The sequence below is a fragment of the Lingula anatina genome, chromosome 3 (assembly GCF_051362555.1).
Source record: "Lingula anatina isolate TDL-2025a chromosome 3, LinAna3.0, whole genome shotgun sequence".
Taxonomy (NCBI): domain Eukaryota; kingdom Metazoa; phylum Brachiopoda; class Lingulata; order Lingulida; family Lingulidae; genus Lingula; species Lingula anatina.
This window is the reverse complement of record NC_141769.1, coordinates 16,402,453-16,426,144: the sequence shown is the minus strand read 5'-3', so window position 1 is coordinate 16,426,144 and position 23,692 is coordinate 16,402,453. Positions and strand designations below refer to the sequence as shown.

General features: G+C 34.8%; 1 protein-coding gene and 1 long non-coding RNA gene across 13 annotated transcripts; both read left to right on the top strand.

Annotated features, from left to right (window-relative positions):
- The first annotated feature begins 10,047 nt into the window (after positions 1–10,047).
- Positions 10,048–13,549, top strand: LOC147762971 (uncharacterized). Its single transcript, XR_015333444.1, has 3 exons — positions 10,048–10,116; positions 10,667–11,383; positions 11,727–13,549. It is a non-coding gene; the product is annotated as an uncharacterized LOC147762971 (long non-coding RNA).
- Positions 13,550–15,057: 1,508 nt separating this feature from the next.
- On the top strand, positions 15,058–22,467 carry LOC147762970 (uncharacterized). 12 transcript variants are annotated; one of them, XM_087008556.1, is made up of 10 exons: positions 15,612–16,470; positions 16,550–16,601; positions 16,682–16,733; positions 16,814–16,865; positions 16,946–17,544; positions 17,955–18,137; positions 18,365–18,510; positions 18,812–19,485; positions 20,085–20,175; positions 20,646–22,467. In XM_087008556.1, exons 4-5 carry the CDS (start codon positions 16,824–16,826, stop codon positions 17,480–17,482), a joined length of 579 nt encoding a protein of 192 aa, XP_086864682.1. In that variant the 5' UTR covers positions 15,612–16,470; positions 16,550–16,601; positions 16,682–16,733; positions 16,814–16,823; the 3' UTR covers positions 17,483–17,544; positions 17,955–18,137; positions 18,365–18,510; positions 18,812–19,485; positions 20,085–20,175; positions 20,646–22,467. The 12 variants fall into 12 exon arrangements, 11 of the variants coding, with proteins under 11 accessions (XP_086864686.1, XP_086864682.1, XP_086864685.1 ...); XM_087008559.1 differs by lacking the exon at positions 16,550–16,601 and having other exon boundaries at positions 15,612–16,338; positions 16,419–16,470; positions 16,682–16,865; XM_087008555.1 differs by having other exon boundaries at positions 15,612–16,338; positions 16,419–16,470; positions 16,550–16,865.
- Positions 22,468–23,692: the final 1,225 nt, after the last annotated feature.

The following is a 23,692-nucleotide window of genomic DNA, read 5'->3' as shown; positions in this document are numbered from 1 at the left end:
CCTTTTGGCTTGAAACTTATGGAACTAATGAATATACATAATACGCAGGTCAAGTTCGAAAATCAGCATGATCGGGGCATTTTTATGGAAGTTATGCTCTTTTTTCATTTTTTTTAAGCATATATGCAACACTGATAACACGATAAGTGAAAAACCGTTTTACCTTTTGGCTTGAAACTTACAGAACTGATGACTATTCATAATACACAGGTCAAGTTTGAAAATCAGCGTGATTGGACCAATTTTATGGAAGTTATGCTGTTTTTTTTTTACTTTTTTTAGCATGTATGCAATACCGATAACGCATTTCAAGGAAAATCAATTGGCCAATTGTCTTGAAATTTACAGGGGTGATCAGTCTTACTGAAATACAGATGGAGTTCGAAAATTAGCTCTATTGGTTCAGTTCTGGTGAAGTTATGCCTTTTTTGTATATAAGTGTTTTTTCCTTTGATTTAATTCTTAGGCATGTTAACAATCTCATCTGTGAACTAATTAGATATGTAAAGGTGTTCTTTTGACATTTTCTGCATCTTAACAATATTGTTAGTTGATTATATAAAAAAGATGGTAAACCTGTAATTGTGTAATAAAGTGTCAAAAAATAGAAATAATAATAAACTCATATCTTTACAGTTTGTCAAATTCAATCATTCACCATGTTCAGAATCTCAGAATGGAGCAAACTGGACATTTAAAATTGTTCTATTGATATTTTTCCTATGTCAACAATTTTCTCAGTAGTTCATTTAAAAATGACAGTAAATTGATTACTTTGTTATATGAAAAAAAGGTGTTGAAAATGGAAGAAAATCAATTCAATACAGTTATCTCTTGTATACAGGTACATTTTGGCATTTTGAAAGTGTGACTCTGAACTTCCATGGCCTTGAAGACCTTTCCATGTCACATTTTCTGTATATCCATGATACTTTTATTTTATTATTAAAAATTGATGGTCATTATGTTATATTGCATAAAAGTTGAAGAAAACCCTATTTTGGAAATGGCTGCCGGAATGACCATTAAGGAAAAACCATGTTACTTATGATACTCAAACTTACTGAAAAGTTTTGTAAGACTGACGTGCAGTTTGTGTTGGAAAATCAGAGTGATTGTTTTCTGTTCTGGAAGCAATGCAGCTCTATAGAGTGCTATATGGGGCTACTGTTTATGGATGGTGGTAATTGTCCCTTGGGGTAGTCACAAGCTAAATTAAGAGCTATAAAATCATTTGCCTAATTAATTTCCAAGTGCCCATTAAATAAGATTACATATAACACACGTTGAGATTTCCCAGTAAAGTCCCATAGGTTAAGCTCTCTTAACTGTGTCACATAATTAGGAATCTGTGATAATTATGCAGGTAAATGTTGTTTAGTATTGCAAATGAGTTAACAAAAGAAAAAAAAATATATTTGAATAACAGTGCCTTATTATCCTCAAACACATTGGGGTTATTCATATCATGTTATTACAGCAAGATTAAAAGTTTAAATAGCAGCTTTAATGGGATATTTTTGTTGTGTTTTCTTTTTAATTTATTATTCAAACACTGGCATTTTCAGCTCCCATCCACCTGAAGCTCTTCACATTCTCTGTATTTCCACATAAACAGTTGCATTGGTTTTTATGTCTTTAAACATTATGTAATATTATTTTATGCATTGTCATCATTATTCAAATATTGGGATTTTCATTATGTGAATTTGGTCCTGAAACTGTAATCTTATTGCAGGGGTGGATTGAGGCCGTCTTCTGGGTCTTTCAGATTTTAAAGTTCATATTGATGGGTGTCTGTTTTTTTCTGTTGGAAGACCATCAAAAATGTAGGATGGATCAACAAAGATAATTTGGAATACTGTCAGAAAATATCTCTGGATCCGCTCCTGCTATTGACGATGTCACCTGTTGTGCATGATTAAAATTCAGTGTTGATTGACAGTGCTATTGTAGGCATGATTTATTATTGCATCAAAATTAACAAAATGAACCATTTTCTGCATTTTCTCAGCATATATGCAGCACTGATAACACGATAAGTGGAAAACCATTTTACCTTTTGGCTTGAAACTTACAGAACTGATGAATATTCATAATACTTAGGTCAAGTTCGAAAATTGGCTTGATTGGACTATTTTTACAAATTTAAAGTTATGCTGTTTTTATGTACAGACACAGATGTGTCTGTACATATAGCCATCACCTGCGTCTGTCGTCGCCGTCGTCGCCATCGCCGTCGTTGCCGTGCACTTTTACCGATAACACGATAAGTGGAAAACTGTTTTTCATTTCAGCTTGAAACTTACAGAATTAATAAAAATTTATAATACGCAGGTCAAGTTTGAAAAGCAGCATGATCGGGTCACTTGTAGGGAAGTTATGCTGTTTTTTCACTTTTTTCAGCATATATGCAGCACCGATAACACAATAAGTGGAAAACCATTTTACTTTTTGGCTTGAAACTTACAAAACTGATGAATATTCATAATACGCAGGTCAAGTTGAAAATCAGCATGATCGGGCCATATTTGTGGAAGTTATGCTTTTTTTTCATTTTTCTCAGCATAAATGCAACACCGATAACACGATAAGTGAAAAACCGTATTACCTTTTGTGTTGAACCGATGAATATGCTTAATACACAGGTCAAGTTCGAATATCAGCATGATCGGGCCATATTTGTGGAAGTTATGCTGTTTTTTCACTTTTTTCAGCATATATGCAGCACCGATAACATGATAAGTGGAAAACCATTTTACTTTTTGGCTTGAAACTTACAAAACTGATGAATATTCATAATACGCAGGTCAAGTTTGAAAATCAGCATGATCGGGCCATATTTGTGGAAGTTATGCTATTTTTATGTACAGACACAGATGTGTCTGTACATATAGCCGTCATCTGCGTCTGTCGTCGCCGTCGCCGTCGTTGCCGTCGTCGCCGTGCACTTTTACCGATAACAGGATAAGTGGAAAACTGTTTTTTCTTTTGGCTTGAAACTTACAGAACTGATAAATATTCATAATACGCAGGTCAAGTTCGAAAATCAGCATGATCGGGTCACTTATAGGGAATTTATGCTGTTTTTCACTTTTTTCAGCATATAGGCATCACCGATAACACGATAAGTAAAAAAACCATTTTACCTTTTGGCTTGAAACTTACAGAACTGATGAATATTCATAATATGCAGGTCAAGTTCGAAAATCAGCGTGATTAGGTGATTTTTAGTGAATTTAGGCTATTTTTTCTCTTTTTTCAGCATATATGCAGCACCGATAGCACAATAAATGAAAAGCTGTTTTACCCTTTGGCTTGAAACTTACAGAACTGATGAATATTTATAATACGCAGGTCAAGTTTGAAAATCAGCATGATTGGGTCATTTTTAGTGAATTTAGGCTATTTTTTCACTTTTTTTCAGCATATATGCAACACTGATAACACAATATAAGAAAAACAGATAGGCCAATTGTCATTATACTCACAGGAGTGGCAAATCTTACTAAAACGCAGGTTGAGTTGGAAAATCAGCATAATCGGTCCATTATTTTAGAAGTTATGCTGTTTTTTCACATTTCCTCACATTCAATTCTTAGGCATGTTAACAGTCTCATTATTGAACTAATAAGATACTTAAATGTGTTTGTTTGGCATTTCCTGCATCTTTACAACATTGTTAGTTGATTTTGTAAAAATGATGGTAAACTTGTTATCATGTATTGTGTAATAAAGTGTCAAAAATGGAAATAAACATATATTATTGCAGTTTGTCAGATTCAATCATCCACTATGTTCAGAATCTCATAATGGAGGAAATTGGACATATAACACTGTCTTATTGATATTTTTTCCATCTCATCAATTTTCTTAGTTGGTCATATAAAAATGGCAGTAAACTGTTTATTTTGTTTTATGTTAAAAAAGTCTTAAAAATGGAAACAAACCCATTTCAGAGCAGTGCTGTCTTGTTTCACTTTTTTCAGCATTTATGTAGCACCGATAACACGATAAGTGAAATACTGTTTTACTTTTTGGCTTGAAACTTACAGAACTGATAAATATTCATAATACGCAGGTCAAGTTCGAAATTCAGCATAATCCGGCCAATTTTAGGGAAGTTATGATGTTTTTTTTTCAAAATTTTCAGCATTTTACTTTCATCAGTGTTACCTGTTGTGCATAATTAAAATTTGATGTTGGCTGTGCAGTTAAACATAATGTATTATTGCATCAGAATTGGCAGTCTCCTGTTTTATTTTGTGCATTATTGTTTTCTGCTTTTCTTAAGGTGTGACTTATGGGCCTGAAGACCTTTAATAGACAAATTTGTGTGGTCAGTCTGTAAATTCCCCTTGGGTATTCACTTGGCTAATTTCAGTGCTATAAACTAATTTGCCTAATTAAGCGGCCATTAAATGAAATTTCATAAAGCACACTTGTTGATATTTCCCTGTAAACTCCCAAAGGTTAAGCTCTCTGCTAGATAACATAGTGTCCATAATAAGGAAGCAGTGAATAGCAGATTCATTGGAATTATATTTTTGTTGTTTTCTTTTTAATTTTTTCTCCAACACTGGCATTTTTAAGATGTGATTTTTAACTCCCATCCACCTGAGGCTCTGCATGCACATTTTCAGTATTTCCACATAAGCAGTTGTATTGGTATTTATGTCTTTAAACATGCTGTAATATTATTTTATGCATTGTCATCATTTTTCATATATTGGGACTTTTATCATGTGAATTTTAACTCTCATGGTCCTGAAACTGTAATCTTATTGAAGGGGTGGAATGAGACCATCTTCTGGGTCTCCTGGAAGACAGTCAGATTTTAAAGTTTATATTAACGAGTTTCTGTTGGAAGACCATCAAAATGGAAGATGGATCAACAAAGATACTTTGGAATACTGTCAGAAAATATCTCTGGATCTGCTCCTGTTATTGACCATGTTACCTGTTGTGCAAGATTAAAAATCAGCGTTGACTGACTGTGCTATTATAAGCATTTATTATTGCATCAAAATTGACAAAATGACCTATTTTGCATCTTTTTTTTTCTGTTTTTTGTCTGTACATTTGACAGCTTTGCTGCCTTGTTTCATTTTTCTCAGCATAAATGCAACACCGATAACACGATAAGCGAAAAATTGTTTTACTTTTTGGCTTATAAGTTACTGAAATGATGAATATTCATAATACGCAGGTCAGGTTCGAAAATCAGCCTGATCGGGACATTTTTATGGAAGTTATGCTGTTTTTTCACTATTTCAGCATATGTGCAACACCGATAACACATTTCAAGGAAAATCAATTGGCCAATCATCTTGAAATTCACAGGGGTGATCAGATTTACTAAAATACAGATGAGGTTCGAAAATAAGCTTGATCGGTTCAGTTTTGGTGAAATTGTGCCTTTTTTTGTATATAAGTCTTTTTTCCTCGGATTTAATTCTTAGCCATGTTAACAATCACATTTGTGAACTAATTAGTAATGTAAAGGTGTTCTTTTGACATTTTCTGCATCTTAACAATATTGTTAGTTGATTATATAAAAATGATGGTAAACCTGTTATTGTGCATTGTGTAATAAAGTATCAAAAATGGAAATAAACTCATATCTTTACAGTTTGTCAGATTCAATCATTCACCATGTTCAGAATCTCAGAATGGAACAAATTGGACATTTAAAATTGTTCTATTGATATTTTTCCTATGTCAACAACTTTCTTAAGTGATCATTTAAAAACGACAGTAAATTGATTATTTTGATATATGTAAAAAAAGTGTTGAAAGTTGAAAGAAATTAATTTCAGTACAGTTATCTCTTGTGTACATTTTGGCATTTTGAAGTTGTGACTCTGAACTTCCATGGACCTGAAGACCTTTCCATATCAAATTTTCTGAATATCCATGATACTTTTATTTTATTATTAAAAATTGATGGTCATTATGCTGTTAAGCATAATGTAATATTGCATCAAAATTGAAGACAACCCCATTTTAGACAATGCCTCCATAGTGACCATTAAAGGAAAACCAAGTCACTCACTCTTCTCAAACTTACAGAAATGTAGCATAGCACTAAATTATAGCTTCAGTTGGAAAACCTGTTATATTGGTTAACTTTCTTGGAAATTATATAGTTTTTTGTTACAATTAAAATTTTCACATATGGACATTTTCAAGGTGTGACTTAGTCTTTGAACTTCAATTGGCTTGAATACCATTGCTAGTCACATCTTTTGAATAGCTATGATACATTTACTTTATTATTAAAAATTGATGGCCATTGTGCTGTTAAGCATTATGTTAAATTGCATAAAAGATGAAAAAAAAACTTTTTTGGACATCGCTGCTGGGATGACCATTAAGGAAAAACCATTTTACTTATGATATTCTAACTTACTGAAAAGTTTCATAGGACTGAAGTGTAGCTTGTGTTGGAAATCAGTGTGATTGTTTTCTGTTTTGGAAGCAATGCAGCTCTATGGAGTGTTACAGTATATGGGGCTACTGTTTATGGATGGTGGTAATTGTCCCTTGGGATAATCACTAGCTAAATTCAGAGCTATAAAATTACTTGCCTAATTGATTTTCAAGTGCCCATTAAATAAGATTACATAAAACACACGTTGAGATTTCCCATTCAAGTCCTATAGGTTAAGCTCTCTTAACTGTGTCACATAATTAGGAATTGGTGATAATTATGCAGGTAAATGTTGTTTAATATTGCAAATAAGTTTACAAAAGAAAAAAATTGTGTAATGCCAACATTAATGCTTTAGATGGATAACAGTGCCTTATTATCCTCAAACACATTGGGATTGTTCATATCATGTTAATACAGCAAGATTAAAAGTTTGAATAGCAGCTTTATTGGAATTTTTTTTCTTTTTTTTTTTTTTTTGTTGTGTTTTCTTTTTAATTTTTTTTCTAAACACTGGCATTTTCAACTCCCATCCACCTGAAGCTCTTCAGATTTTCTGTATTTCCACATAAGCAGTTGCATAGGTTTATATGTCTTTAAACAATATGTAATATTATTTTATGCACTGTCAACAAATATTGGGATTTTCATTATGTGAATTTGAACTCTCATGGTCCAGAAACTATAATCTTATTGCAGGGGTGGATTGAGGCCGTCTTCTGGGTCTTTTAGATGATGGTCAGATTTTAAAGTTTACATTGACTGCTATCAATTTTTTTTTCTGTTGGAAGACCATCAAAAGTGGAGGATGGATCAACAAATATAATTTGGAATACTGTCAGAAAATACCTCTGGATCTGCTCCTGTTATTGAGCATGTTACCTGTTGTGCATGATTAAAATTCAGTGTTAACTGACTGTGTTATTATAAGCATTATTTATTATTGCATCAAAATTGACAAAATGACCTACATGTATTTTGTATCTTTATTTTCTGTTTTTTGTCTGCACATTTGACAGCTTTGCTGCCTTGTTTTCCATTATTCAGCATATATGCAACACTGATAACACATTTTAAGGAAAACCAATCAGCCTTTTGTCTTGAAACTTACAGGAGTGATCAGTCTGACTAATATACAGATCAAGTTTGAAAATAAGCTTGATCAGTTAAGTTTTGATGAAGTTATTAGCCTTTTTGCATATAAGTGGCTTTTCTTCAGATTTAATTCTTAGGCATGTTAACAGTCTCAATATGGAACAAATTAGATATGTAAAAGTGTTGTTTTGACATTTCTGCTTCTTAAAAATATTGTTAGTTGATTATATAAAAATGACAGTACACCTTTTATTGTGCATTGTGTAATAAAGTATCAAAAATGGAAGGGAACTCATATCATTGAAGTTCGTCAGATTCAATCATTCACTAAGTTTAGAATCTCAGAATGGAGCAAGTTGGACATTTAAATTTGTTCTATTGATATTTTTCCTTTGACAACATATTTTAATTGATCACATAAAAATGACAGTAAATCGATTATTTTTTTTCATGTAAAAAAGGTATTGAAAATGGAAATAAACTCTTTTTAATACAGTTTCTCTTGTTTAGATTTTGGGATTTTCAAAGTGTTTCTGAACTCTATGGGCTAGGCACATTTTGTGAATATCCATGATAGTTTTATTTTATCATTAAAAAACTGATGGTTATTATGCTGTTAAGCATTATGTAATATTGCATCAAAATTGAACAAAACCCTATTTTAGGCACTGCCTTCTTAGTGACCGTGAAAGGAAAACCATGTCACTTGCTCTTTTTACACTTAAAGGAAAGAAACATAGGACTGAAATACAGCTTCAGTTGGAAAATCTGTCTCATTAGTTAATTTTCTGGAAGTTATAGAGGTTTTTTGTGAAAATTTTTATCTTTCACATACTGGAATTTTCAATGTGGGACTTAGAGCTCCCTTGGTAATCACCTTTTTTTAATGTCCATGTTTTTAATAGTAGATATTTAAAAATTGGTGGTATTTATATAGTTAATCATTATGTAATGTTGCATCAAAATTGACAAGAAACCTCTTTTGTACACTGCCACCATTAACATTATAGAAAGAAAACTGTTACTTTCTATTTTTTCAACTAGTCTTACAAGAATGATTCTTAGGATTGACATACAGCTCATATTAGAAAACCAGCTCTATTAGATTATCACTTTTATTAAATTTATGCATTTTTTGTGAAATTTTCATTTTTCTCATTTTGGCACTTTCTAAGTATAAACTTGAACTCTGATGGGCCTGAAGCCTTATGCTTTTACTTTCGTCGGTGTTACCTGTTGTGCATAATTTTAAAACATTTGATGTTGACTGTGCAGTTAAACATAATGTATTATTGTATCAGAATTGATAGTCTCCTATTTTGTGCATTATTGTTTTGTGCATTTCTTAAGGGTGTGACTTATGGGCCTGAAGACCTTTGAGAGGGTCAGTCTGTAAATTTCCCTTAGGTCTCACTAGGCTAAGTTATAAAGTTATAAAGTCATTTGCCTAATTAATAGGCCATTAAATGAGATTACATAAAGCACACTTGTTGATATTTTCCTGTAAACTCCCAAAGGTTAAGCTCTCTGCTGGATTAATAATAAGGAAGCAGTGATAATTATGCAGGTAAATTTTGTTTTATATTGCAAATAAGTTTTTAATATATATAATTATAATTATAATAGTTTTTAATATATTTAATTATAATAATATGCCCCCAACAGCCATTATAATAAAAATGATAATATGAGTAATAGTAAAGTTTTAATCTGCCAGTGTGTGTGAGTGTATGTGTTATGAAATGCATTAAAAGGGGAAGTAACATTACTACCTCGGGCTTAAATAAAAATGAAATAAGACTATGACTAAAAGAAAAGTGAAGTTGAAAATTGTGGACAAAAGTACTATGATTAACTATAATATTTACAAAGGTGTTTGAGAGTCTGGTAAAATTATATACATGTAGGTCTTATTCTAAAAGCTTTTTATTGACCAGTGATTTCTGCTTCTAAGATTTAAGTAAAATAAAAAGTAATGCAATTAATGAAACATTTTTACTGCTATGGATGTGCCCAGAATTATTCCTTCAATAATTTTTAATTTGACAAAAGAAAGTCTTTCTTTTGACTAGGACTAGGTTTTGACAAGGGTCATTTTTTTTTTTTTTTTTTTTTTTTGGTAGTTCTATAAGCTCTGGTAAAATTGCAAACACTGAAATACTTTTACATGTGGTAGTAGAGATTTTGTACTTAAGCATTGACAAAATGTCTCTTTCATCTCTTTTGTACATATAATGGTGAAATTAAAACCTTTTGAACCTCATAGTTATTTAGTTTCTTTGATAAAGAATAACTTCATTTATATATTTATACATGTATATGAAATGTCTCATCATTTTAATGTCTTACAGGACTCTCACTTTTAGAAAGATACATGACCTACTGTGATGTGTACAAGAAGAGGGGTGGTTCGAGTCCTGGCTCAGATGACGACGATCAAGATGTACTGTACCAACGTCAAGGCCATTACAACCCATTCCTCCTCACAAAACTCCTCAAAAACTACAGATCACATCCTGCTACTGGAGGCCAGAGGCATCCGAGTCTTGCAGAATGAAATTGGAATTATTTCCCCCTACAGAAAACAAGTGAGGGAAATATGACAGAGCTTATTCCATGATGAATACAGGGGAAATCGTGAACTTTACAGATGCGGTATTTTTTTAGGCCATTAATTTTTAAAATTTTAATACTCCTACCCAATTCCTCTTGGATGGTCACAACAAAATAAAAAAGTAAGCTACTCTATAGTTCTAATCTGTGCAGTAAGAGTACCACTAATACTATATACTTTATGTGTTTATAAAGGTATACATTTGAAAGTTTGATAATTTTTGCCCATTGAAAAGATAGTGTCATTACCATGATTGTGCTGTGGCATGTGTATATGCGTGAACACATAATTCATAAGACTTTGTACATATGGATGTGCACACACATATTTTGAAATGTAAGGTTATTTAAACAGCTATAGTCCATACTATTTTCATCACCATTTCTTTCCACTATGGCACTGCAGAGACTATGCCATGTGATGCGGAATTCACAGAAGAGATATGAACAGTTAGTCTCAGACTATACTGTCTTCAGTGTTCACCCGCACATACAGTTACATGTGGGATTAATTTTTTTTTTCAGAGGTTTAATGTGTCGATCACAAGAGCAAAGGCCCTATTGATTGTTGTAGGGAATCCGTTTCTTCTTTCGCAAGATGAACATTGGAACAGGTGAAGTGAATTATTTTAATTTATTTGAGCAGTAAGCAAAAAAAGTTCAATCAAATTATAAGACTTTTTCAAACCAAACACAAATCAGCCATGTTAGGTTCAAAATTTTTTTTCCTTTATTTAATCTTTATTTAATCTCATTGTTTCTAAGAACTCTTGTTCAGACAGACAGACAAACCAACAAAAAAAGAAATGTTAAGGATTTAATAAAGTTCATAAATTAAATTTTTAATGTTTGTTCAGACAGACTGACAAAAAAAGCAAAAAAAAAAAACAAAGAGGATAGAAAGATTAAAAAGAGAAAGATATCATGTTTTAGTTCAGACAGACTGTTAAATGAAAAAAAATAGAAAAAAAAAAAGGAAAGTTAAAAAACATGTAAATTAAACTCCAAACTGACAGACAAAATAGTGTCTACTAGGCAATTCTTTCTTTTATTGTGAATGAAAGTCCATACAGAAAGACAAAAGAAAGTAGGCAATTCTTTCTTTATTTTCAACTTCTCTTTGGTGTAGTTTATTTAAGTACTGCCTCGAGAATAAAGCGTACACGTGTGATTACGATGACCCAACTGATCAGCTCGACGATGTCGTAGAGAGGTTTGCTGCAGTGAATATTAAGCAGTCAGGTACGAGCAGGATTTATTGCAATCAATTTCTCTGTTGAATATTTTATTTTCTCAGATTATTGGCTATAAATAATCTAAATCATTAGGACTGAAAAGTCAGAATTTCAAATAAATTGCATGCACATGTACTATCTACTAGCTGTCATCTTGCATTTTCATTACTTAAAGTCCATTTTCAAGAGCAACTATTTTCTTCTTGTCTGTCGTGTTATTCAGACGTACCACAAGTAATGTGTCCAAGATTTATTGATTTTAATTATTATTATTATTATTATTATTATTATTATTATTATTATTATTACTGCACCATTTAAACTTTTTTGGGAATATATTATTTTTCAAGATGTAACCATGGATGTCAGTCAGGTTCAGTTGCAAGAGGACCCCGAGTGGAGAGGAGAGGCCTAATTTCAACTCTGTATTCTCAACTGTATTCTCAACTCAGATTCTTCTGTGATCAAGAGGAAATGCAAGATCTTTTACTAGGGGACCCTGAATTTGAAAATCAAAATATTATGACGAATAAGACATGGAGGCTAGAGAAACTGATATAATATAATATTGTTGACCACGATATAAAGCTGCCTCATGTATATTAAACTATGACATCTACCTGTAAACGCAGACTTATCAAACCTTGCAAGTTCATCTTTTTTTCTGGAGAAAGGTACATTCAAGTGACATGACGTTTATTATGAAACAATTGAGGATATTACTTACTTAAGCCATATTTTATGGTGCTTGAAACTGTGGGCATTTTTTGTCACTTGATTTTAGAGAGATTTTGATAGATATCATGTAGTCAGATTAGGTGCAACTCTGTTAAAGAACTTGTGAATCACTAATTGTATGAAAATAATCAAAATTGGGGTTTGAATAATGCTTCAATAATTGTCTTAATCATTTTGACTTGAGCCTATTTTATCTGTGAATATCAAATTTTAATATTTTTAATAACATTTTATCAGTATATTTCAGATATGCTTTATGAAAAAGTTTTAAATTGACAGGAGTATTTTTATAATAAGTCAGTTTTAGAAATCAAATTGATTCTATACTAGTGAAAATGTAAAATTCCAGAGTATATTTTTAACCAATGTTTTCTGTAATGTATCATACAGTGTGAGTGTGTTTGTTCTCACCCTATGGGGAGGCAGAGCCTTCAAACTAACTATTCCTTGCACTTGCTTTACTAAATGTTTGAAGTTGGTTTGTAGTCTAAAATCTGAGCCTATAAAGACTTAGCTGGCTAAGTTGCACTTCACAGTTGTAAGAATCTTACAGATAGCCTAGGTCAGAAATAACTGATAAGTTGCAATGACTTACTGTAAAAAAGGTTGGTAGATTGCATGAATCTATTTGTGGTCTAAATTTTGTCTTTTATGCATATGTTTAATGAGAATAGCATCCAAAGGTTAAGGTTGGGCTTTCACTACACCAATCCCCTATTCCCCTTTTTTCACTTACAAAATGGCAAAAATAAAAATAGGTGCAAGAAAAGTTCTGATTTAATCAAAACTAGAGTATTGTTCGCTCATTAACCAAGTTATCAATTTTGCCTCATTTTTTCCAGTCTTTTTACTTTCTTTTCACTTTCCTTTGATTTACATTTTGATTGTCTTGGCAAGTCTTTTACTTGCAGTGGTGTCAGTAGCCCATTTATGTATATTCTACTCATCAACTGTGGACCAATCGTTCTTAAAAAATTGTAGTTGTAAGACAATATCGCAAAGTTGGCTTTGTATAGTTGGCTATCCAGATTTAGCAGTCTAAGCTTAATTTTTTTGTGAAACGGTTCCCTTTTTTCAATGAGCCAGTATACAGTACCTAATCAGTATTGAATTTACATATTTTATCTTTATCAGCACAATAAGAATCTTGCCATCTACTTTGAATTTTCATTGTTATTAACATTTTAGAATTGTTATGGAATTAAGCTAATTATGTTATCAGTAAGAACAAGATGTTATTATAATGATACATTTATGTACTGTGTAGATGCCAGTGCACTACTAAATTATGAGGAGAAATTTTTAATATTTTTTGGGATGGAGGAAACACAATTAATGAGGTTTTGGGGATTATCTTAATTTTGTGCAAAATTGGGCAACAGACAATGGTTATTTATGTACTGAAAATATATCAATAAAGCAAAAAAGAATGATAGTGCTAAGCTTTGTGGTGGAACCAAAATTTTAAGAAACAGATTTTGTGGGGTTGCAAAATATCGTGTGTATCACGTCTATAGACCTAGCAGTATAAAAAGCCTTATAATTCTTGCAAGTGGTTTCTTCTTAGTAATTTGGACATTTAAGTTAAATTGAGGACAACACCGCTTCACTAAGAAATGATGTAAAGTCACAAACTACAACGAAGATGGACTGTGAATTATACAAAAGTAATGTCTGATCGGAGAGTGGGGGTGCATTCGAAACACATGACCTTTTGTCACTCTTACGTAGTTTTTTTTTTAATTACACATACACCATAATAATAACTTTAGCTAGAAGACACATTTTGTACGCCTAGTTCTAAGGACATAAGCCTACGGATGTATCCAATATATATTAGATGGAGTTGGGTTTTTTTACCCCTCCTAAAATAAATTTTAAAACTCGGTCAGAACTTATAATTTGATATTAAATAACTTAATTATAAATTTATAATTGTATATATATGCATTTAAAAAAGTCATCAAATCACGTTCCAAGACCTAAATATTTTCATAATGTACGCCTTATGACACTTGATAACGTTTACGTGATTCAGATGAAGACAAAATGTGTCAAAAATATCTGAAATCGATATTGGGAAAGGGTTTAAGGGAATGATGTAAGGCACATGAGTAAACTGTGGTCACATAAAGAGATAATTCTAGTTTTTTTATGAAATTATGCAAACATTTTCCGACTCATGCATGCCTCAAAGTATGGGAAGTTTAAATATTTTAAATATCGAAGGCTCTAAAAATATCCTATGTGGATAATATTTACACGTTTTTAATACTAACAAAAATTAGACTACTTTAAATAGCTATTACTACATGCACGTTTATTTTTGACAATTTTGTTGAATTTTTCACAGTGCCTGGTAATGAATGTTTGCTAATTGCTTTCTAAGAGAATGCAGTTTTTGCCGTTTAAAAAATTTGACTTTTCCCTGTCACCATTTCGTCTAGCTAATCGTGGATGTAACTGAATTAAAGATTCTATCAATGGCTAAAATATTACAAAAAAATCAAACAACTGAAAATAATGACCCGCGACAAAAGACGCCCCGAAAAGTTTCTTTTTTCAATTTTTAAAAACCGGGCGACACCTCGAAGGTGGCCGCATTATTGCGTTATTCAAAAAATTCTAGTTATTTTCGGAGACGTTAAAACGTCAGATTTAGTTGCTAGGCTGTTGTAAGTAAAGTTTCACTTGGACAAACAATTCTTACGTTTAGTAATATAAAAAAAGATAAATGGGCCTACACATATACAGTGTACTTGCATTAACTTTATAAAAAATCTTTTTCTGTTTCTGCTCAACTCATAACTCATGTTACTGGTGTGGGAGTACTGATAACCCGACGCCATGAAGGGAGACGTCAGTTGTTAATTATTACCTAAATCAGTAGACGTTTTGAATATAAAAATATACATTCAGTCGTTTCTTCTGCCTGGCATAAGTAATATGATCCACTGCTTCTATCTTCCAGTTTTGTAAATCAATATAATTTGTTTTTTCATTTTTCAGAATAACAAGTCAGCTGATTACAAAATGTGTTTCAGAGTACTTGGGTGACTGAACATGCTAAGTCCAGTGTACTTCCAATTGTCTCTCTACAATTCACTACAATCAGAACAACCATACTCCCTCAGGCTGCCTCAAAAATGCAGTCACCCTACGCCAAATTACATTATCCACATTTTGGATCAGTGTTCAAATACACGCACACTAAAGTAGCCTGCGAGAAGTTCACAGCTACCAGCTTAACGGACATCGTACCTATAAAAATTTTAGGGAGAAGGTATGTTGCTCAGAAATTTTCATCAAATTTGCCTGCACATTTCACAGACATTGCTTAGAACTTATTACTCTTATTATAAACAAACTGACAGGCAGAATAATCAAAATATAAAATATAAAAGAAAATGTATATGTTGATAAGATATTATTACCAACTTTGCGCATCACTATCAAAGGCCATCCCCTTTGAACAAGTTGACCATTGGTGACAACAAGAACGCCAACATGTGACTATACGTCAACAAAGGTATAAAAGCGCAAAATTTTAAAAGTGCGTTCACTCAACAGCGGACAGATCTAGAGCAACAGGACGGATGCCATGTGCTGCGCCCTGTATCAAGCACAAAGGACACGGGAGTCGACTCCCATTTCTCCGAATCTTCTACTCATCCTACGTCAACGCATCGCTCTTCGACATATTGTTCCCTGCACACGCAGACGTCTAGACGGTGGATTCGGCGTTGCTCTTAGCTGGCCAGCTAAAATCTTCGCTTCTCCCCACGAGGAATCGTCGCTCGGTCATCTTCGCAGGATACTTCACCTTTTTGCTGTCGTGGGCTGGAGTCGTAGTGTCATTGCATATTCCCATGCTTTCCAGGTTTCTTTTTATTACAGGTCCAGGAAGCAGACTGCAAACTGGTGGGCGCCACCTGTGGGACTTCGACTACACTCCTTAAGGTATGTAATCTTTTTTTCTTTTTGGAAGGGGGGTTTGAGAAATGAAAGAAATCTAATCTCATTTTTATTTCTGTTAACAGGACATAGAAGATGATGGGCGCCACCTGTGGGACTTCGACTACACTCCTTAAGGTATGTAATCTTTTTTTCTTTTTGGAAGGGGGGTTTGAGAAATGAAAGAAATCTAATCTCGTTTTTATTTCTGTTTACAGGACATAGAAGATGATGGGCGCCACCTGTGGGACTTCGACTACACTCCTTAAGGTATGTAATCTTTTTTTCTTTTTGGAAGGGGGGTTTGAGAAATGAAAGAAATCTAATCTCGTTTTTATTTCTGTTTACAGGACATAGAAGATGATGGGCGCCACCTGTGGGACTTCGACTACACTCCTTAAGGTATGTAATCTTTTTTCTTTTTGGAAGGGGAGTTTGAGAAATGAAAGAAATCTAATCTCGTTTTTATTTCTGTTTACAGGACATAGAAGATGATGGGCACCACCTGTGGGACTTCGACTACACTCCTTAAGGTATGTAATCTTTTTTTCTTTTTGGAAGGGGGGTTTGAGAAATGAAAGAAATCTAATCTCGTTTTTATTTCTGTTTACAGGACATAGAAGATGATGGGCGCCACCTGTGGGACTTCGACTACACTCCTTAAGGTATGTAATCTTTTTTCTTTTTGGAAGGGGGGTTTGAGAAATGAAAGAAATCTAATCTCATTTTTATTTTTTGTTTACAGGACGTAGAAGATGATGGGCACCACCTGTGGGACTTCGACTACACTCCTTAAGGTATGTAATCTTTTTTTCTTTTTGGAAGGGGAGTTTGAGAAATGAAAGAAATCTAATCTCGTTTTTATTTCTGTTTACAGGACACAACTGCAAGGAGACACCCCACATCTACACTTAAGCTACTTCGACCATCCCTTGGAGCCAGCGAGTCCTGCCATGGTCTCTCTACGAGGTGGCGGCACTGGGGAAGCGTCCAGCGAGTCCTGTCATGGCCTGTCTACGAGGTGGCTGCATTAAGGAAGTGTCCGGCGAGTCGTGCCATGGTCTATCTGCGAGGTGGCTGCACTTGGGAAGCGTCCAGCGAGTCCTGCCATGGTCCGTCTACGAGGTGGCTGCACTGGGGAAGCGTCCAGCGAGCCCTGCCATGGTCCGTCTACGAGGTGGCTGCACTGGGGAAGCGTCCAGCGAGTCCTGCCATGGTCCGTCTACGAGGTGGCTGCACTAGGAAGCGTCCAGCGAGTCCTGCCATGGTCTGTCTACGAGGTGGCTGCACTAGGAAGCGTCCAGCGAGTCCTGTCCAATGTTTCATGGCAACTGCAAGGAGAAGAGGGCCACGTGCACACTTCCGATACATCCCTCAATCCTTGGTGCCAGTGAGTCCTGCCACGGTCTGTTGAAGAGGCTGCATTGGAGAAGCGTCTGAAGCATATGGTGTCTCAGAGGCGGAAAAACCTGCAAGGTAACCCGTGTTACTGGCGAGAACAATACACTAAAATTAATTTTTCAGCAGCAGTCTGTGCCATAAACTTTTCACCCTACTGGCCATTCAGTCCACCTTCTTTCCTAAAAACTAGATATAGATGTCTGAATCTTGATTCACTGGTTCGAATACAAAGTTCAATAGGACTAGACTGGATTGCATTAATATTTGTATTAACAAGACCTTGACATTTTTCTTGAATCATGATGTAACAGTTACATTTAAAATAAATCAAAAGCTCTTTTTCATACTTATAGAAAAAATCTAACAGCCATGTCACCAAATTGACACATTCTGAAAATCTACCGATTCCAACAATTTTTCTGGCTGCAGACTGCTTTTGATATACAATTTTTGAAAACTAATCAAATTTTCCTTTCTATTTACAGAACTCAATTAGGGCAATTCTTGATAAAGTCCCGCTTTTTTGAAAGAGGTGCAAGAAGAGGGTCACATTCAATCCTTGGTGCATGGTTGAGTCCTGCCATGGTCTCTATGTTAGGGGGCTGCATGGGGGAGCATCAGAAGCATATGGCGTTTCACAGAGATGGAAACCTATCAAGCCTTAAAAGGTACATATCACTCATGTTTTTGGGGGAAAACAAAACACTTAAGTGATTTTTCATACCTTGAAAAACTAAAAACCGTTAGCCACATTAATTTGACAGCTCACATTCAGAAGGCAATGTCTTTTACCCATGACCCACTCCTAGGATTAAGATATTTATGGTTAGTAGATTGGATTTGGGTGGGAGAAGTAAAGAGGGAAACTTTTGACTTATAATTTTTTATTTTGTAGTTGAGGCAGATAGCATTGGCGAGCGCCTGTCCTGATGACGGTCCCTTTTAACAAGGTTAACAAGGCTAAAATGGAGAAAGCCATGTCAGCTATATCATATAGTGTTTCAAGAGCCCTTCAATAGTTGTGATTAGAGAGCATTCAAGGTAAGTTATGGGGCAGGATAAGGGTAAATGAACTAGATTGTCATTCATTGTATAGATAATACAAATCTTTTATCAGTGCAACTCCAACAAACTGAGCATTTTGTGCAAGGTCTTAGACAATTGTTTTAAGAATGTTTGGGACCTGTCACTCGGTGCAGGCATTTGTTTTCTATTTACAATTTACTCTAGCAAATTCAGTGCTCATTTTTCACAGGTAAAAAGCTCTTTTAATTTGTCACAGATGTGGAAAAACCTTATCATTCATACAAAATATTTTGACATGCCATTCGTCACCTTTCAGATCCTCAACAGTCTCAATATTCTGCAGGACGTTGTCAATGGTCCAGATTACTTGGAGCTACCGCCCCCACCACCCACCACCACCAATGTGACTCCGGGGCGTGGTCACTGGTCCAGATTACTTGGAGCTACGGCCCCCACCACCCACCGCCACCAATGTGACTCCGGGGCGTGGTCAGTGGTCCAGATTACTTGGAGCTACCGCCCCCACCACCCACCACCAACAATGTGACTCCGAGGCGTGGTCAGTGGTCCAGATTACTTGGAGCTACGGCCCCCATCACCCACCACCAACAATGTGACTCCGAGGCGTGGTCAGTGGTCCAGATTACTTGGAGCTACCGCCCCCACCACCCACCACCAACAATGTGACTCCGAGGCGTGGTCAGTGGTCCAGATTACCTGGAGCTACCGCCCCCAACACCCACCACCAACAATGTGACTCCGGGACGTTGTCACTGGTCCAGATTACTTGGAGCTACCGCCCCCACCACCCACCACCACCAATGTGACTCCAGGGCGTGGTTACTGGTCCAGATTACTTGGAGCTACCGCCCCCAACACCCACCACCAATGTGACTCCGGGACGTTGTCACTGGTCCAGAAATTGTATACTAGCAGCTACCACCCCCACCTCCAGTGCTGTGGTTGTGGTAATAAAAGGCCACCGTAGAAGTGAGTATTTATTTCCATCTCTCTATATTGTTCAGATTGTTAGGCATTTTCCTGGTTTGTATGCCTCCCTTTACGCCTCTTGTTCTCCAGTCACTTTCTTTTTGTAGAATATTGGCACTCTCCCAATCAATGTTTTTTTGTGATGGTTCGTTGTAGCAGAAGGCTACCTTGGGCTGTAGTGTATTTTTCCCTCTTCGGGTACCCTTTCTTATTCCTTCCCGTGTTCTTTAACTCTAACGTTCAACTTTCTCTTTGTCTCTCCCATATAAATCCTTCACAAATTAAACACTTGATGGAATACTAGTACACTCCTCCCGCTGGATATAGATTGTTCAGGCTTTACTTAAACTTGTCTTTGAGTAGAGTCGTTTAAATGCTGTTAGTGTTCCTTTTCCTTCGTTAAAACTAATTTGTGCAATACCCAAAATATAATGTCAAAATATAATGTCAAAATATTTCGCTTGAATGTTTTTTCCAAGTTTGTGACAAAAGTGCTTTTGATATTTATTTCCCATCAAACTGCTGAAACTTTAAAAACACATTCCATATACAAATGGTTGACTTTTATTACATTTTGAAGTAATAATTTAAATTTGCAGGCTACCAAAAGTGGTGGATTCTAAAAATGAAGATTGCAACTCCAGATGAAACACTTCTTCAGGATTGAGGGATCTTTATACAGATAACTTTGTAAGTTATTGGGGATCAACAACTTAAGAAAAGTGGTTCTGAATTTTTTAAGTATTATTATTGGTGTATAATGGCGTTTCTTATTATTGACAGTGATCAAAAACTATATCCTATGTAAACAAACAGTAGAATTAGAAGTAGCACAGACAGTCAACAATTTAACATGTAGGCTAACATTACAATATTCAATATAGCAACATCTTTTCTTACTTTTTTGTCAAATGTTTGAAATAATTTATTTTTTGAAGACTGCTGTCTACTTACTCTAAAAAGTTAATATATATATTTCAATAAAGGAAGCATATTTCACTGTACATTTGGAAATAACGCTCTGATCATTTTAAGAACCAACCTTTTCATTAATGTTAACGGTGTGTAAATACCAGTGATATACTTTCTTTGTTGCAGTTACTGCGAGCTTTCGATATAGCTTTTCATACTTTTGAGTAAAAGTTGGATTTCATTTGTAGGCTACGAATTGGGAGTTTTCCAATAATTACGCCTGCATGATGTCAGATAACGTCGACCCAAGACCAAATGTCCAAGATGTTGAACACTGTGCAGCGTTAGCAAGGAGCCCTTTGGACACTTTCATGGATGCTCGGACATCCCACGAGTTTTGGTGTTGAAGGACACGGCTTGTTCTGCAAACAAATATAAAGAATGTGGAATGGTAATGAAGGCAATATACAGTACTGAATGTAGTGGGAATACAGTCTAATAATGTATCAGTCTTTTGGATGCTGAGAATATTTGGGGTTCATGGGTCACAAACATGTCAAGGTGAAATTGCATCAAATTTCATTTGTATTTTATGCCTTATGCAGTGAACCATTTTATTTCAATAACAGAAGAGAAAACTGAGGTTCAAGATAATTCTTCATTCCATACAAGATCAATTGAATAAGATGTGTGCTTCTGTAGGAAAAGTCTACCTCTACAGTTGCTATAATTATTATATTAATAAATTTGAATATAGAGTTGCTTTATCCACATTCTGAATGCAGATAGTTTTTTGCTCACAAAAACATTCCCACCACTTGTGGTCGTCTGTGTTTTGTTTCAATCTGAGATGGTCATTTTTCAAATTTGTGCTTTTGATGATGTGGAGTTGTTTGTCAGTATGGCATTTGAAAAGGTCTTAACCTGCACACTAACCTTACTAACAAACCCTCACATCTTTGTAAAATCTGACTTCATGTAAACGCTTTTACATGAAGAGATTTTACATTGATAGATTGTGCAAAATCTGTAATGAAATATTTTACGTGTGAGAAAATATTTCATTATATTTTTTGTACAGTCTGCTCTTCTTGAGAGATGCTGTCATCTCTCAAGATAGAGATCACATTACTAATATTCAGATTTTCTCAAGTGTTATAGTTGACAAATACATCCACTTCATCACATATGCACCTTTTCTCCGGATCAAAAAAATTCAGATTGAAATTTACATGGGCCGTCATACAGTGTAATGTGAGATCCGAAATATTTTGAAGCAAGCTTGCTTTATTCTGTACTTGTATCATGCAGGTAGTTGCGATTTCAGTGCAAAGTTACATTTTAGAAACCTGGTATTTTAAGTCGAATTATATATCAAAGTTTAGTTGAAATCATTGATATTCCCGAGTTATAATCATATTACTTGAATCTGTTTGCATTTTATCATAAAGAGAACTATAATCAAGTTTTGAAAGATGCTTGCAGTTGTAAAATGATTAACTTTATTTATGGTTTTAATTCTCCAAGATAAAGTCAAAATGATTGTTTAATTGTTATGTCTCTTGTTAGTTTTTTATTGGCTTCAGTGCCTTTTTCTGTAAGAATTACTTCAATAAGTTTTTATGCTTCACCTCGTGTATAGTACCGGGGTATATATAGAGAATAGTTAGTCAAGACAAAGGTTATTCCATCTCACAATGCTGTCTAAAACGGGACGATTCTTGAACTGTACGCAGCGCCGTGCCAATAGAAACCGATTTCGTCATGTTATAAGGACCGAATTATCCGGGCGTGGGCACTTTCCCGGCATTCCCCACGAAGGGTTTAGACGGGTTTTTCCCCACGGCCCGAGAGCATCTGGTACCAGTTTCCGACCACAAGACCTGCATTATCGGACTGTGTGCGTTCCGACGCTAGATGAAGACGGTGGAAAATCTTAGAACTTTTGATAATACTGCTATGTAATAATTCATTGCGTTTACGTAGTGCATTACTGATTATTAGTCCTTTTTAAATCAGCTGTAAATATTCAAAATTGTACATAATAGTTGAATAAAAAATATTCTATAATTTTCTTTTTTTTTTTTTTTTTTTTTTTGTAAAAAAAGTGGTCGTGTACAGATCGCTAAAAAAAAGCGAGACTTGCAAATAAATTTAAATGGACTCGCATGTATGCTTGTTTAATCATTAGTAGAAATAATCCTCTTTCGCCTCTCACTTAAACTTTTACAATCTCGTCACTATTTCTGTCACTCCAATTTCTTCCATAAAACTAGCCGATGTCCAGGTAATGAGTTGAATTTTGGTTTTTGGATACAAAGCTGTGGTGCTGCGTTACTTTGCTCTCCCGGGCCCCGTAACTCGAAAGCAGCGCGCATTGCGACCGAGCGCAAGCGTCTCGATTCCATTACTTGCCCATGCTCGCCCCATGTAATACACTGTAGCCTCTATGTGATATCGCCGTTCGCAATACGCGATGCTTTTAAGTTACGGAGCCCCAGGAACTCGAGCCGTTACCTAGACTTTCCTGAGTCAAATTAAGTAACTATCTTACTTAAATAAATCCCACTGTAGATTTAAGAACCCAACACCTCTTAATGTTAACGAAGGGGTACATTGTGTATAAATGTATATGTTCTTGACTACAGGGGTATAACACAAGTAAAACGAGAAAAAAACTAGTTTTTTTCCCATTCCTGTGCCATTGTTATCCTTATCTACTGGCACTATTTTTTTTTTTTTTTTTTTTTTTTTTTTTTTTTGCTGTGGGAATTGAGGCCCAATTTTTTATATAAATGCATATAGCAAGCAAAACTAGACAAAACCAAGATTTTTTCCATCCTTGTGCCATTATTGTCCTTATCTACTGGCACTATTTTATATTTGCTGAGGGAATTAAGGCCCAATTTTTTTATTCTTAAGAACACCTCACTCCCATCCCTGTAGCATAATACTTGCCGATTGCATTTATTTTGAGAATCAGATTTTATATAAATGTATAATGCAAGCAAAACTAGACAAAACCAAGAATTTTCCCATTTCTGTGCCATCACCGGTGACATGTACCAGAAAGTCCCCCATGACAGAGAGTCCGCTTCCCATTCATTTGTACAAGTGAGCCTCGCCCTAGATTTTGACCTACTTAGGTCAAACTAACCCTAACTATATGGAGGACGGACTTTCTGTCACACGGACCCTCACTTTCATGGCACCGGCCTTATCTACTGGTACTCCTTCATATTTGCTGTGGGAATTGCGGCCCAAAATTTTTATTTTTAAGACCCCCCCCCCCCAT

What these genes read in the sequence shown, in the direction of transcription:
- LOC147762970 (XM_087008560.1), top strand. Translation starts at nt 16,824, where the DNA reads ATGATGGGCACCACCTGTGGGACTTCGACTACACTCCTTAAG. An exon ending in CTTCGACTACACTCCTTAAG is followed by an intron (nt 16,866 to 16,945) that starts GTATGTAATCTT and finishes TTCTGTTTACAG; the next exon opens with GACACAACTGCAAGGAGACA.